The 16,681-nt window shown below is 43.5% G+C and overlaps 1 protein-coding gene across 1 annotated transcript; it reads left to right on the top strand.

Moving 5' to 3' along the window:
- Nucleotides 1-7,657: 7,657 nt before the first annotated feature.
- Nucleotides 7,658-16,206, top strand: LOC309559347 (endonuclease domain-containing 1 protein-like). The gene is made up of 2 exons (XM_082262583.1): nt 7,658-7,999; nt 15,619-16,206. Exons 1-2 carry the CDS (start codon nt 7,706-7,708, stop codon nt 16,177-16,179), a joined length of 855 nt encoding a protein of 284 aa, XP_082118709.1. The 5' UTR covers nt 7,658-7,705; the 3' UTR covers nt 16,180-16,206.
- The last annotated feature ends 475 nt before the right edge of the window (nt 16,207-16,681 follow it).

Genomic DNA, 16,681 nt, shown 5'->3' on the forward strand with positions numbered 1-16,681 from the left:
ACGTACAAATGGTTCCTCTTTCCGGATAAGGGTGACACCAAGTCCCAAACTATCTTGCCGCTGCTCCCTATGTAGTCTGGGCAGTTGGGGGGCTCCACACAGCTATCTTTTCCCTCATAGACCCGGAAACTAGCTGTATAACCTGTGGCCCTGTCACACAGTTTATACAGCTTGACCCCATACTTGGCACGCTTGCTGGGGAGGTACTGTTTCATAGCAAGGCGGCCAGTAAATTTAATCAGGGATTCGTCAATGCAGACAACTTGTTTGGGGTAAACAAGGCTGCAAACCGCTGATTGAAGTGGTCTATGAGGGGCCGAATTTTGTGGAGCCGATCATATGCAGGGTCTCCCCGAGGACGACAGATTTCATTGTCGCTGAAATGCATAAATCGCAGAATTTGCTCATATCTTGCCCTGGACATGGAGGCAGAGTACATGCGCATATGGTGAAGTGGGCTAGTGGACCAATATAGCCGCAATTCACTCAGTTTGGTTATGCCCATGTGGAGGGAAAGGCCCAGAAAGATTTTAAAAGATTTTAAAGATTTTAAAATCGGGAACCGTTATAGGTTTCCAGCCGAATGGTCTGGCAAGGGTCGAATTTGGGTTGGCGGCGATAAATTGTTGTGCGTATAAATTTGATTGATCCACAATAGATCAGAAAAGATCTTCCGCGAAGAACAGCTCAAAAAAGTTCAGGGGAGTAAAACCATCTGTCTCCACGTGGATTTCAGGTTGAGCAGTGAATGGGGGAAGTACTGGCGCTGTAGAATCAGTTGGTTGCCAATTGGGATATGCCAGCGCATCAGGGAGGGCACTTCGAATACGCGGTGGCTGCGGGCCACTAGTCGTGCTAGCCACTGCACCAGCTTCAACTGCACTTATGGGACTCGCCACATCACCAAGTGTTACTGCAGTGCTGGTTGTACTAGGTCCAGGGTGTACTAGGCCGCTGGTGCTTGCCAGGTCACCAGGAGGATGAGCGGCACTAGTAACCACACTCTACTCCATACGAGCACCCTACGATTCCTGCATCTCAACAACTCCAGAATAGGGTCGGGTACGCCTGGGTCTAACAGGGACCCATCCGTCGTCTGAGCTATCTGTCAAGGAGCCGCTGCTGTCATCAGGTTCGTATACTGACACTAATTCTGTCAGTGTAGCTTCCCCATTGCTATTATCTGACATGGCCAGTATACTATAAGCCTCTTCAGCACTGTACAAACGTTTGGTCATTTTGGTAACTAAATTTACCTGCACAGTAGTGTTGACTCACAGGTAATAAAAGCACCTGGTTGTCAAGGACTATTTCAAGCGCTACCAAAAAAAAATGCTAATGCTAGCAGGGATCAGGCATGACTCTTCTAACACAGTGGTTTTGTGTGTTGTGTTTTTTTGTAAGTGACAGTAATCTATTGATTACTACACTTACCTGGGTGGGGTGGGCTGGGCAGAGGGGTTAAACGCAGGTGCTGGCACGAACCAGTGCTGATCGTGCAAACACAGCGTTTTGGGAACCCTAAACTATGGGGACGCTAGTACTGATCAGAACAGATATTGATCTGTTCAAACACTATACTAGTAATGGAAGTGTATGTGCATGCGTGTGTTTGTGTGGTAATCAAGGGGCTATTTCTAACTATGCGCCGGGGATCTGCACTTTTTTAGACTGACACTAACACTAGCTAATGTCACCTGTGTCACTAATAATAGTGATCAGAAAAAAAACTGTACACTATAAAAGTGACACTGTGACAGGGCAATGAAGGGGTTAACTGGGGGTGATCAGGGGGGGATCATGGGGTTAAATCTTTATTGGGGGGGTGGCGGGGACCCTAAACCTCCTTTGGGATAGAAACTAACTTGCTAGCGCAAACTCAAGTCACAATCACACTAATACAAAATACAGTAAAAACACTATATTACATGTGTATTAGTCTGCAATGTGACAGGGAGGAAGGGGTTAACTGGATGTGATCAGGGGGGGATCAGGGGGTTAAATCTTTATTGGGAGGGGGTGGCAGGTATCCTGAGGATAAAAGGAACGGCGGCAAGCGCTAAACCTGGTCACAAGTCACACTTATACGGGTATATAGAAAATGCTATATACTGTATACAGTGTGTGTTGTGACAGGGGGTGTAGGGGTGATCAGGGGGTTAAATCTTTATTGGGGGGTGGCGGGGACCCTAAACCTCCTTGGGACAGAAACTAACTTGCTAGCGCTAATTCAGGTCACAAACACACTAATACAAAATACAGAAAAACAGTATATTACGTTTGTATTAGTGTGCAATGTGACAGGGGGGAAGGGGTTAACTGTGGGTGATCAGGGGGGGATTAGGGGGTTACATCTTTATTGGGGGGTGGCAGGTATTTTAAGTGAAAAAGGGAAGGCCGCAAGCGCTACACCTGGTCACAAATCCCACTTATACGGGTATATAGGAAAATGCTATATACTGTATACAGTGTGTGTTGTGACAGGGGGTGTAGGGGTGATCAGGGGGGGATCAATCTTTATTTGGGGGGGGCTGGCGGGGACCCTAAACCTACTTGGGATAGAAACTAACTCGCTAGCGCTAAGTCAAGTCACAATCGCACTAATACAAAATACAGAAATACAGTATATTACGTTTGTATTAGTTTGCAATGTGACAGGGGGAAAGGGGTTAACTGGGGGTGATCAGGGGGGATCAGGGGGTTAAATCTTTATGGGGGTGGCGGGTATTTTTAGTGAAAAAGGGGGGCCGCAAGCGCTACACCTGGTCACAAATCACACTTATACAGTTATATAGGAAAATGCTATATGCTGTATATGTGTGCTGTGACAGGGGGTGTAGGGGTTAACTGGGGGGGCGATCGGGGGTTAAATGTGCCTATCTAAGTGTATGTGAGTGTGCTTGGTGCAGTACTTACAGTTAGATGTGCTCTCCTCTCGAGATGAATCCAAAAAGGATCATGGGAGAGGAGGGCACATCTTTTCTGAGCCTGTGTTTACATTTCACAGGCTCAGCATGGATTCTGATTGGGCAGGACCGATCTACAGGTCCAGGCCAAAAATCATTGGCCTGGACCTGATGACTGATCGGTTCTGAACCCAATCAAGCCATCGGCGGCGGCGGGGGTGCGCTGGAGCGCGCACCAGACCGGCGGGAAGTAGTGACGTAGTACTACGTCACTTTGCCTGGCCGGGGCTGACCGCCGCAGTAAATAGTCGTGCGGCGGTCGGCAAGTGGTCAAGGACTGGTATAGGTGTACTATTGTTTAGTGTGAAGTATATAGGTGTGTAATACACTTATAATATACTTTCTAATATAGAAAGCATATTATAGTGGATTTGTATTGTCAGTGTAGGGAGAGGTTACTGTGTGGAGCAGGGACAGACTGTATAGTGACAAAAAATCGCTAGCTAACAGGTCCATAAAAGTCTTTTGTCAGTGTAGGGAGAGGTTGCTGTGTGGAGCAGGGACAGATTGTATAGTGACACAAATCGCTAGCTAATAGGTCCCCAAAGGTCCTTTTAAGGACTGGTATAGGTGTACTATTGTTTGGTGTGCAGTATATAGGGGTGTAATACACTTATATTATACTTTCTAATATACTGTATTTATAGGGTAGGGGGTATGTCCTTGTGCTGAAATGTTTCAATTGGCTGTCCCGTTCCACCTGACAGCTGTGTCATGGGTCAAAGTTCTTCTAAATGAAAAAGAAAATGGCGGCGCAGACATCTTCGCGAACATCGGCAAAAGTCAGACTTTTCGCGAATTTGCGAACAAGCAAAATTCGCCGCGAACTGACCGCCGGGCGAACCGTAAAGGCCATCTCTATACAGGACATCTTTATGGTGACAAAAGTACAATGTAGGTCCAGATATTAGAGGTTTCTATCAAAGCCTCCTGATGTAAAACAGTATACAGTACATAGTGGTATTAAGTAAAAATGGAATATTCATTTATTGTTTTCGTTAGAGCTATAAGCCGAGCAGACGTGGCAGGTACATATGGATGTATTGTAAATGTGTATTCTGTACTTAATTAGATTGTTGGGTATCTGGATGGTAGTATATATTTAAGGTTCTTGTTTTGATTCGTTGAATATTAAGGTCTATGAATGTGTGGAATTTTTAGTCCTTATAAGAAAAGAGTATTAAAAAAAAAAAAAAAAAGGAACGCCCGCGGCCCACGCTTGGTGTACGGCAAGACTCCATTCTGTTACTGGGAGTGAGGTAACAGAGGTATGCTGGACTGGTCGAGTGAGTGCAGGCTCAACATGTTCCTCCTAATGGAACATACATCAGATAGAGTGTGTAGTGTCATAGGACAGCACTTTGTCAGAGGAATTCTGTACTTTTACAGCACCCAGTGAAGGTTCATCTCTAAGTCAGGGAACTGCATTATGCTGGCCATGCACTAGACGAAAAATCGTTCAAACCCATGTTCGAAAAACGAACACTCAGCCGTGAGAGCAGACGATCCTGCCATCATGTAATGAACAATAAATCATTCGATGGACATAAATTAATCAGTTTTTTGTTTGTTTTTTTCACATATACCTATTGCAAACAGTTTGGACAAGAAACACATTAACCTTTTAATGCATCGTTCATTCGGCAGAAAATATCCAAACTTATTCTTCATTTTTTTTTTGGCTCAAAAACATCGCAACCGATTACCGATTTCTGCCCATTAACTGGCCGAAAAACGAACGAACTGTCCCAATGACCGAATTTCGGCCAATTTTTCATATAGTGTATGGCCACCATTAATGTTAGATTTTCCACATGACCGCAGTTTCCACCTGGTCCTGGGCATTGATGAAGTGACTCCACCCACAAGATTACTTTAATTGCCCAAATCAAATTTTTAGCAGGTTTACTTGGACCTTTCTATATGAATCAACCCTCCTATTAATTAATAATATGTAGCACCCTTCTAGGTAGGTGCTAGTCAGAGAGTATAGTTTTGAGCTCTGTCTGCTTACCAGAGGGGCTGCAGGTAAATCTATATTGCTTTCTGCCTACCAGAAAGCAGGATCTGTTAGTGAGGTCTGCTCATTGTGCTCAGCATGCGATTCATTCAGTCTAGAGAGTGTTTCACACTGGTCCAATAGGGAGGCATGTTGGACAGTGGGAGGAAACCTGACGAATGGCTGCATAGGCTTTTGATACAGCGGAGTCCCAGAGGGAGGGGCGGCTGCCTCCTCCTCTGTTGAGGTGCTATGCGGTCACAGTCGTCCTGAGGGCCAGAGGAGAGGTGGAGCGGAGCTGAACCCAGAGGTCAATGAGAACTGACTGAGAAGGGAGACCCTGGGACTACAGTATCATGAGTACAGGGACTCGTGTCAAGGGGCCTGACCTGAGGGGGGCCACTTCTGCTAGTAGGACAGTCAGTGGATGGGTGTCAGCCGAAGAAGAGAGAGAGGATACTAGGAAGAGTGTCCTAAAGATAACTAGTTGCTCACCAAGTCAATTTAAGGATAATAGGCTTAATCCACATTCATCCAAAGTGACAGGATGAATCAACAGCCTGGCTGTTCCAAATCTATAGTAAAGCAGAGAAGATTGGAGTCCTCAATCACTGTGAATAATTAAAGTTGGATTATCCTACTATTTCCTTCTCCTATCCCCCATTTTACAATGAGCCACAAAAACAACCAAATACCACTGAACTGATTATTGAAGTGAGCCAAGGAGAATTAAGGAATTCTCTTTGTTTATGGCCGTGTGCTGGTAACCAGGGGGAACCCACAGAGTGAATATCAAGCTATCCTTGCGGGGGCAGTGCTACAAATATAACTGCTATAGAGGAAGTATTTTGCATGATATAATACTTTCCAGAATCATCCTCTTTCTGTCTTTTTCAGATATAATATTATCAATATAATATTACTGCAATTTGAACAATGAACTATGGAAAAAAAAAGAAACTCTAACACAGTTCAGTAAGGCTTTTCACATCTTATCAATAAATATTTAAACAAGTCTGAACTTGATGAACCTAATGCAAGGCGATAAACCTAATGCAAGGCTATGTTTGCCGCCAACCAAATAATTGCATGTTTATCTTCCTAGATTAAAGTGTTACAAAGAGAATGTGTCTTTCCATCTGACTACATACCCACCGGCCAGGTCCTCTACCTAGTGTGCATGTGTGCCACGGGCCCCATTCTTTCCTATGGATGGTTCATACTTCACTGGATGGCAGGGGGCCAAACACACGGTTTCCTCTGCCATCCAGCAAGGTATGTGGCCTGGGTGTGCAATAGCCAGAGGACCTAACCAGGATGTTGCTTATGTGCAGATTATGAGTGGCCAGGTAGGGTTGCACAATAAAGAGCTCAGAAACAGAGATCACGGTGGATTTATAACTATGCCAGATTTATTCGGATGGGGGGGAGGGGGGTATATAAAGGGGTTTTAAAGACAGAAGGTTTTTTATCCTAATGCATTCTTTGCATTAAGATAAATAAACTTCTGTGTGCAGCAGCCTCCCTAATACTCACCTGAGGACAGGTCCATCTAGATCCAGCAATGTTGCAGGAAAAACTTAGCTGCCCGGGACTTTCCTTCCTCATTGGCTGAGACAGCAGCGGAGCGCCATTGACTCAAACTTCTGTCAATCAAAGTCAGTGAGCTGAAAAGGACAGAGAGGGGGTGGGCCTAGTCGCAACGCCATGTCTGAATTGGGACACGGAGCTGGAGGTCAGCTCAGGTGCCCCCTTAGCAATCTACTTGCTGTAGGGGCAATCGACAGGAGAGAGGGGCCAGGAGCACCAGTGAGGGACCCAAGAAAAGGATCTGGACTGTGCAAAAGAGCAGGTAAGTATAACATGTTTGTTATTTTTAAGCAAAAATAAAAAATCTAGACTTTAGTATCACTTTAAGGACAACTTCACTAACTATGCGCAGGAGAATGGGTAGATAACCAAACTGCTCTCCAATCTTTTTTAAACATTTACCTGAAGCTGACCAATTCCTAATGTTAATGTTTGAAGCTTTACCACTTAACAAGACAAATCCCATTCATTCCAATAGCTCCTGTACAAATCTCAGTATGTTGTCGCCTGTAGCAAATGCCTGTTGCTCAAAAAAGTACAAAAGCTTCATTTAGGCAAATTAGAGGCAGACTGGAGCATTTTTGGCCCCAAAGACTTCAATGGGAATGACTGAAAACGCTCGACATGAGCATTTTACGAGCATTTTGTTGAGAATTTTCCGGTCCAACTTAAGCTCTCCACCCTAAGGCTTTCTATAACACCAAAAGCTTGAATAAACACGTACACTTGTAATACACATCTAAAACGCTCGTATATGCTTGCAAAACTCTCAAATAAAAAATCCTGAAAATCACTGTGCTCAGGTATAAATGCAGGCTAAAAATGAATACAACAATAGCTGAAGAATTTACAACACAAATGACGAAAAAGTGCTATAAAAAAAGAAACATTTGTTTTCCATCTCTGAATTGGTGGTTGTTTTGATTCCACATTGTATGCTGAGAACTCTCCAGGTGTTGGTAGAAACCTGACCTTCAGAAGGCCAACTTTCCTCAGTTGATTGTAATCAAATGGAAATACTAATAGGTTCACAAAGTCATATGGGACCTATAAACTCTAGGAATCTAGTTGTGTGGCTCACAACAAGGTCTTGTTGTGAAGGAGTACACACCAGGTTTGTGGACAGTTGAGAATTCTTGAAGGTCCCACCATGGTGTTCCAACTCTTATTGGTTTTGGCTCTGGCTCATGCAGGCTTGGCCAAAGTCAGCCCAAACTTTAGTGACTGTCTGGGCCAGTTCTATGCCAGCAAACCTCCTGTTGGGTTTACCAGTCTCTCGGGTACCATGACCCCCATCTGCCAGATGTATGAGACCTACAACAATCCCTTCTTTGCCTCTCTGTATCACAAGGGAAACCGATCTCCTCTGTATTCTGCTTACATCTTGGATACAAGACCTGGGGCTGTTACAGGAGCCGACCAGACTTTCCGACTGGAGCCACAGGTGAGATCATATAGGTCATATATCAGAAAACAATAATATACATTTCAGCTTTATTGTTTTTGTTTTTTAATTTCTGAAGTAAAATCTTTATTTCATGAATAGACATTTTACACAAGTTGCATTGACGATAATCAGATTACAAACCATGCTGGGGTATCTAATGATAAACAAAAATTAACCAGAACTCAATCCAGCTTGATAGCAAAAAAGTATTTAAACTTTTTCAACATTTAGGATACAACAGAAGTTTTTGGGCTCCCAATGCTGAATATATATATATGTTGTGTATATAAATCAATGTATAAATTTAGAGCAGGCATGCCTTTCATGTAGAGCCAATAACAGGTGGCTATATATTGTATATGTCTCAGTTTGGAAGCTAAGAGGATAGTGACCACGCTTTACAGTCTTAGGCACGTGTGAAAAAATGCTGTACATTAAGAATGCTTTTAGAAATAGAAGTATTAAAAGTTTATCGTTATCAATTAACAAAATGCAAAAGTAAATGAACAGAAGAGAAATCCAAATCAAAATCAATATTTGGTGTGACCACCCTTTGTCTTCAAAATAGCATCAATTCTTCTAGGTACACTTGCACACATTTTGTGAAGGAACTCAGCAGGTAGGTTGTTCCAAACATCTTTGAGAACTAACCACAGATTTTTCTCTGGATGTAGGCGGCGTCAAATCCTTCTGTCCCTTTGCGTAATCCCAGACAGACTCGATGATGTAGAGATTAGGGCTCTGTGAGAGCCAAACCATCTCTTTCTTCTTTACGCTGAAGATAGTTCTTAATGACATTGGCTGCATGTTTGAGGTCGCTGTCCTGCTGCAGAATAAATGTGGGGCCAATTACACACTTCCCTGATGGTATGGCATGATGGATAAATATCTGCCTGTATTTCTCATCATCAGGGACACCATTGATCCTGACCAAATCTCCAACTCCATTTGCAGGAAAACAGCCCCACATTTGCATGGAACTTCCACCATGCTTCACTGTTGTCTGCAGACACTCATTCCTGTGCCACTCTCCAGCCCTTTGCAAACAAACTGCCTTTTGCTACCACCAAACATATCAAATTTTGACTTATCACTCCAGAGCCCCTGCTGTCATTTTTCTGCAACCCAGTTCCTATTCTTTTGTGCATAGTTGAATGCTTAGCCTTGTTTCCACGTCCTATGCATGAAAACATAGGAATTGGAGTGCAGAAAAATGACAGCAGGTGCTCTGGACTGATGAGCAGTTCTGTATCACTAGACTGGAATCATCCCATAAATCAGCAATAAACAGTGCATATAAACATTATTGCAGTGTGAGTACTGTAACTCGGGGTCAGCCAGCAGTAGATTGCGGCCAGGTGACTGGTAGATCGTGGTCTGGGCTAGCTGACCCACCATTCCAGAGAATCAAACAGAGTGCAGATCCCTGTGGAGCAAGCAGAGTCCATCAAAATAAATCCGCCCCGTGTGAAAGAGGGCCTTGGGGTGCAGCTGCCAAATGCAACTAAGGGCTCCCCTGAAAAGCGATCCAAGTGTGTTTGACAAGTGAGGAGTAGGCATTATGTTGACTCCTCACCACCTGATTTAAACCCATGATTGCTATGCAATGTACGCGTCATAATAGTATGGCAATTAGAGGTTTAAATCAGGTGTGAGGAGGTGACACTGGGCAACACTGTGCCAGGTAATCTTTGACTTCTCTTCCATGTTGTTCAGGTAGAACTCCACATCTGTAAGGTTGCCTACACCTGCTGTAACTGATTTAGAGTGAACATCAAGGTAATGGCTAGGGTCTGGTGCAATGTCCCTAAGAGGCACTTCTCAAACTAAGCAATGTGCAAAGGTCCCTGTGTAGCAACTGTAAAAGTGCAGTCTTTAGTCCTAACTCTTTAGCCAGCTAGGTATTTATAATGGTTTTATATATCTATGTAGCACTGCCCCCTAGAGGAGTGCTGGATATAACACTTTCTGGATTCCCCTGGGTTACCCGTAGCAATGACTTGCAGAAACTTAACGATTTAAGTACTTGGCTCAGTCAATGATCAGTCCAGGGGATGTTGTTTTGTAGTTTTATTTAAAACTTGGATAGGAGAAGGAATGAGTGGGATTCTCCAACTAATAACTATTCACAGTATTGAGGACAACTGACTTTAGAATGCGGCAAGGCCACTGCTTCACTCTGCACTAAAGTGAAGATACTTTAAGTGTTCCTGATTGTAATTCTCTTCAGGCTTCTAAACTCGGCACCCCTTTCTCTCCCACTGTGTGTGCTGACACCCGTCCACTGACTATCCATTGGAGTGGTCCCCTTCATAGGCAGACCCCCGGGCAAGTTCCTCTGTACTCACGGACACTGTTTTTCCAGAGTCACTGTTGCCTCCAACTCCACCAGTCAGCTTTCCTGGACCTCTGGATTCAGCCCCACACTCTGTTTCACCAGGCCGACTGCCTGTGAACACCATCCACAGCTACAGAAGGAGAGACAACCCTCCTTCCGGGACCTGGCTTCCCACCCAAAGACTCCTTGCCACATGTGCCCTTGGCTTTTATATCCTATCCCATAATGCACCTCTTCTGTGCCAAACCCATGGGATAGATATTAAAGCCTGTGTGTCACTGGCTGGGTTTCCTTCACTGTCCAACGTGCCTCACTATTGGACACAGTGGGGACACTCCCTCAGCCCAGATGAATCACACACAGGACACATGGAACAGGCCTGACTGTAAGTCCTGCTCCTGATAAGCAGAAAGCCCATAACTTTAGCCTGTTATTCTGCTGATAAGCAGCCAGAACCAAAAACTATACTGCCTACCTAGCATCTGACTAGGAGGGTGCTACATCTACACACAAAAGTTTTGCCTTTCTATTTTTCTTTTTATAGCATTTCTATTTTAAACTTAATAGGTTGTTTTATAAGGTAATCATTTACAATTACTTTAAGCTTTCTCTCCCCACTATGCTCTCTCTAAACCTCTGGTGAATAGCCCAGGAAAAGTACAGAGTCCTCCTCCTCTCCTTTGCAGTGTGTGGTGGTGGTGAGGGCTGTAGTGAAGCCCCATTCACTTCCCTTGGGCCACACTCCTAAGGGAACTACAGGTCCCATGATCCTCCTCCTGCCTCCCCTTATTGGTCCACTTTCACTGCTTGACAGGAAGGAGAGGGAGCAGGGGATCTTCAAACAGAGCCGCTCCATCTCCCTATGGGGCTGTGGGGGGGCAAATGTGGGGGGGGGGGGGGCAAAGGAGAAAGCCAGCAGCTGCTCAAGTCCGCACTGCACACATACACTGCAGCGGGGTGAAGGAGAAGAAAGAGGAGCGGGAGGGAGAACACAGCCTGGTCCTGTGACTGCAAGGAAGCGCCAGGCTACATATGCAAGAAAAAGCTGTTTTATTCTGATAGTTGAAACTGTTTAATTTGCTTTTTTTTGTGCTGACTAGCTGAACTGGGTGCTAAGGAACTTTTGTATAGTTAGGTGTACTGTCCTGACCACATGCCCCTGCCCTTTGCTAGTTATTAATTGATCCATGTGACTGACTTTTTTTATTTTCTATTGACAAAGCCCAACACTAAAAGCAAGCTGGTTGGCAAATCTGATCTTTCCTGCTATCCTGGTCTATTTTACAGCAAAGGCGTTAAGACAATTATGAAGTGGGTGTCCAAGCGTGCAGCCTACCTGATTAAAAAGAAAAATGGTTATGTTTGAACATAATAAAGAAAAAAAAAAAAAACACATACCATATATGCCTTAGACATACTGTATGTATTTATGTGCTTTTTTTTTTTTTAAATCTGGAACTGATTTTATCATTTTTATTTTTTTTTTATAATTTTTCATTTAAGAGATTAAAGAGGTTGTAACCCTCCAAAAAAAAGTAAAAACCTGTAAGCCACAGGCATAATGAGCTAGTATGCATACTAGCTCATTATGAAATACTTACTTTAGAACGAAGCCCCCGCAGTGGCGCCCGCACTCCACTGATACGGCCGACATGTTCACTCGTCTTCCTTCTGGGTTCACATCCTTTGGCCATCTGATTGGCTGGAGCTGCGATTATGTCACTCCCGTACATGAGCACGGGAGCTGACAGTTCACAGCACAGAGCTCTGGAAGGACGGCGCGGGCGGCCGTTTCTTCAGATCGCATGCGCCAGTGATGTCACTGGCTGCCTGCAAAGTAAATATCTCCTAAACGGTGCATGTTTAGGAGATATCTACAGCCTTATCATAGGCCTACCTATAGGTACAGATTACAGAGGAAACTGTACTTCTTTAGGTCATACAACAAAATGAAGAAATATAAAAACCGATACAAAAACATATCGGATTTGTATTCAGAGCACACAAAGTGGCACCAAGTTATTGTTACTTTATAATAGAAAGTAATATAAAACATTGTAAAGAGCAGATTCAAGGTTTGTAAGGGTGGCTACAAGAGGTTATATAAGGAGATATCTCTGCTTTTACTCATATCTGAATGTAGATTTATATCAATCTGGAGAAATGAGAGAGAAGAAAGGAAAGAGACGAAAAGAAAGAGATAGAGAATAGAAGAGAAAAAAAATCAAGGGGGGGGGGGAGCAGATATACATATTTTTTTTGACGGGAAGGCTATTTTTGTAATTGGTAATGAGAGATGTCCATTTTTCAGAGATGTTTTCCCTAATCTACTGAGTAAGAAGAAGTGGATTTAAAATGAAACCAGCTGAACCAAGTTTAAGAGAATTTGGAAAGTTTTTCCTGAGAGATACTGATAACTTTTTTCTATCTTTTCTATATTGTTGAGCCTATGGAATCATTCTTTTTTTTGTTGGGATAACCACTGAAAACCAGTGATGGGGAATACAATGTCTAGCCACATTTATCATAAACATAGTTTAAGATTTGAGATAGAGTTTCTTAGGAATAGGAATGTAATGTAAAAGGTATTGTGCGGGAGAGAAGTCTAATCTTTTGGATGTGACAGCAGAAATGGTTTGATGTACTGATTTCCAAAGAACTTGAATTTTAGAGCAGGACCACCAGATATGTAACATAGATCCCTCATCCCGATCACAATGTCAACATCTACAGGGTATTTTTACATAGTTTTGGATAGAACATGGAAGGCTTAGAACCTCTGGCAGGTTTCTCCATTTTTTTAATAACAAAAGCACCTGTTACAGAAAATGTCTTTACCACTTGCCGACCAGCCACCGCAGTTGTACGGCAGCAGGTCGGCTCTCCCAGGCAAAGCGTCGTACATGTAGGGCGCTAGCTTGGGAGGAGCTAGGGGGCGATCGCTCGCTGCTGGAGGTGCGCTCCCGCCCCTGCTCATCAGCTGGGGAGCCAGCGCGTGTGCCCGGTGGCTCTGATGGCCTCCGGCCACTCGCAATCTCCCGCAGCTAAGGGAGAAAGACAGACGGCTGATGTAAACACAGCCGTCTGTCATTCTCCCTTAGATCATCACAGAGGCTATGCGATCTGGCTGTATAGGATCGCATGTCTCTGTGATGATCTAACAAGCCACGCCCCCTGACAGTTAGAATCACGCCCCTAGGGTCACACTTAACCCCTTGATAACCAAGTTAACCCCTTCCCTGCAAGTGTCATTTTTGACAGTAACAGTGCATATTTATAGCACTGATTACTGTAGTAATGTCACTGGTACCCCAAAAAGTGTCAAAAATGTCGGTTAGGGGTCCGATCTGTCCGCCGCAATGTCGCAGTCCTGCAAAAAAAATCGCAGATCGCCACCATTACTAGTAAAAAAAAAAAAACAATAAAAATGACATAAATCTTCCTGTAGTTAGTAAACGCAATAACTTTTGTGCAAACCAATCAAAATACAGTACGCTTATTGCAATTTTTTTACCAAAAATATGTAGCAGAAAACAAATTGGCCTAAAATGTTAAAAAATTTTGATTTTTACATTTTTTTTGAGAATTTCATATAAAAAAATGTGAAAATTATTGGTATTTTTTCAAAATTGTCACTATTTTTTTTGTTTATAGCACAAAAAATAAAAATCGCACAGGTGATAAAATACCACCAAAAGAAAGCTCTGTTTGTGGGAAAAAAAGGACGTCAATTTTGTTTGGGTACAGCGTCGCACGATCGCGCAATTGTCCGTTAAAGTCATGCAGTGCCGAATCGCAAAATAGGGCCTTGTCATTGAGCAGCCAAATCCTCCGGGGCTAAAGTGGTTAAAGGACAAATGCACATAACGGTTGATTTAGATTAAAATAAAGTAGAACAAAAACAGGAAAGTATACTGTATATTGCAAGGAAAATATATGACTTTGAGATCATGCACATCACAGTTATATTCTACATAGTCCAGAACAGTTAGCTTACAGCGAAAAGTACCTATTCAAACACTCCAAAGATTTCCCTTTAGATAGCTCATGCAGTGCTCCTTTAACATAATAAGCACTGTAGACTGCCTATCCCACCTATGAACCAGCTGCTCAACTCCCCATATCAGCACCCAAAGACAGTGATATACAGTATGTGTTGATTCATTGGAATCCAGCCACTGAGACCATGTTTTTTCAGAATTTTTTATGGTAACCACTGTGCTTCTAGGTTACCTCTTCTTAAATTAAAGGTAAGTGCATTGCGCCGTTGAGTGTATGTTGGAGGAGTGGGCGAGATCCATTTCTGGAGAATGAGTTTACGAGCCAAATATAAGGACCTTGTTCACAATAAATGCACTTCAACTGGGAGCACATCTTCCAGAATTACTTCCAAAAGAGCAAATTTTGGATCTAACGACACCTACCTGGCACAAAGGGAGTTAAGCATTGTAAAAATAAACTCCCAATATCGGTGAAGCTTGGGACAGAGCCATAACATCTGGGGCATTGTGGAGAAGCTTCTGGCAGGTTTTCAATGAGATTTGGGTTCCTTTTGGAGATTTCTTCTCACTTCCTGTCAGATGGTGGAAGTGATGGAAAATCTCTCCAATAAGAACATAGTGAAAATCCCATTTTAAGTAGAGCGGGAAAGGGATAAAATAATGTTTATTGCCATTTGGACCTTCCTGTCTTGGAGGCGTTCACTCCCCTGGATGGACAACTCTCTCATTGGGAATGAGAGAAAAGATCACAGATAAAAATCAACAGCACCAAAACAAAAAAAAGATTCAGGCTGGATTTAAAGAATATGTAAACCCAACATTTCATATTCCTGATATGTACCTGCTTTATCTTGTAATACTTTGTATTGCTTCCTTTGTGTGAAATCTCTGGTGTTCCTGCCAGTCCCTCTGCTTTCCTATTAAAAATTGACCACACTAGGCAGGAGAACACACCATGGTAAGTTCTCTAGCTGTGCTGGGAACTCAGTGCACTCTCCTCCAATGATCAGACTTGTCCTGACATGCCTCTCCTGCACAGCCTTTCACTGGGAAGCTCAGTGTGCTGCTGTTTCTCCTCCCCAGCTCTTATGCAGCTGAGATCAGAGGGAATGTGATCACTTATTAAAAAAAAGGGGGAAAACAAGTATTTATAATGTTTTGCCTTTCATTTAGATTTCAAACTGAATGGGTTATTTTACAAGGTGAGGGTTACAATCACTTAAAGATTTAAGACTAACTACTCCAGTTTCCTACACACTTTTCTATTTTTCTTTCAGCTGGTGGACACCAGGCTTCCCAAAGATATGATGCTCCAGCCTGCAACCGAAACTGCAATTCGCAGCCTCGGCCTCTCTGGTATTGCTTCTGATCTCATCAAAGCGAATCAGGCCACCAACTCTGATTACACAGGAAGCAACTACCACAAAGGACACCTGAACCCCAATGCCGACCATCCCGATGGGCCTATCCAGAAAGCCACCTACACTCTAACCAACGTGGCACCCATGTATGGGTCCCTAAACAGTGGCGCCTGGCGAAACAATGAAAAAAGAGTAAGGGATATTGCAGCTACTTGTGGTAGGATGTACGTGGTGACTGGTGTGGTGCCTGGAAACAACTGGATCTCTGTCAACAGTGTGAGAAGGATCAACATTCCCAGCTACATATGGAGTGGCTATTGCTGCCTGGACAACAACAACCGGCCCATAAGAGCTGAGGGTGCCCTGGCGCCAAACAACGCCAACTCAGTGCAGGTGCTTAGCATTGCCAGCCTGCAGAGCCAGCTGAAATCGCTGCTTGGTGTCAGTGTCACCCTATTCCAGAACAACTGCACTTAATCTGCGCACAACAATAAATATTCTAAACTTCCATTATGTGACTGTTTAGTTATTTCTAAGCTTACTAAATAAGCAACAAGCAATATTCAGTAACAGACCATAGCAATAAATCAACTTTATTGGTTTTAAATAAAAACAAAGACAAGTAAAATACAGAAAGCTTTCCCTGATTTTAAAGGCTACTGTCTTTTGCAAGTCATTTTTGATGTTGGCACAGTCTTCCACTACAAACTTACCAGCAAGTTGAGTCACCTACTGCTTTCTTAAATCTCTAGGGCAGTGATGGTGAACCTTGGCACCCCAGATGTTTTGGGACTACATTTCCGATGATGCTCACCTACACTGCAGAGTGCATGAGCACAGGGCCGCTGATAGGGGGGGACCACCAGGCCTCTTGTAGGGGGCCCGAGCACACAGGGGGGCCCACACAGAGAGGGGGATTAGTGATGGACAACAAATACAGAAATCTTCCTCCAGCACCTGAATCTGATCTGTCCCTCTC

The sequence above is a fragment of the Pelophylax lessonae genome, assembly GCF_965119305.1.
Source record: "Pelophylax lessonae genome assembly, chromosome: 7".
Lineage (NCBI taxonomy): Eukaryota > Metazoa > Chordata > Amphibia > Anura > Ranidae > Pelophylax > Pelophylax lessonae.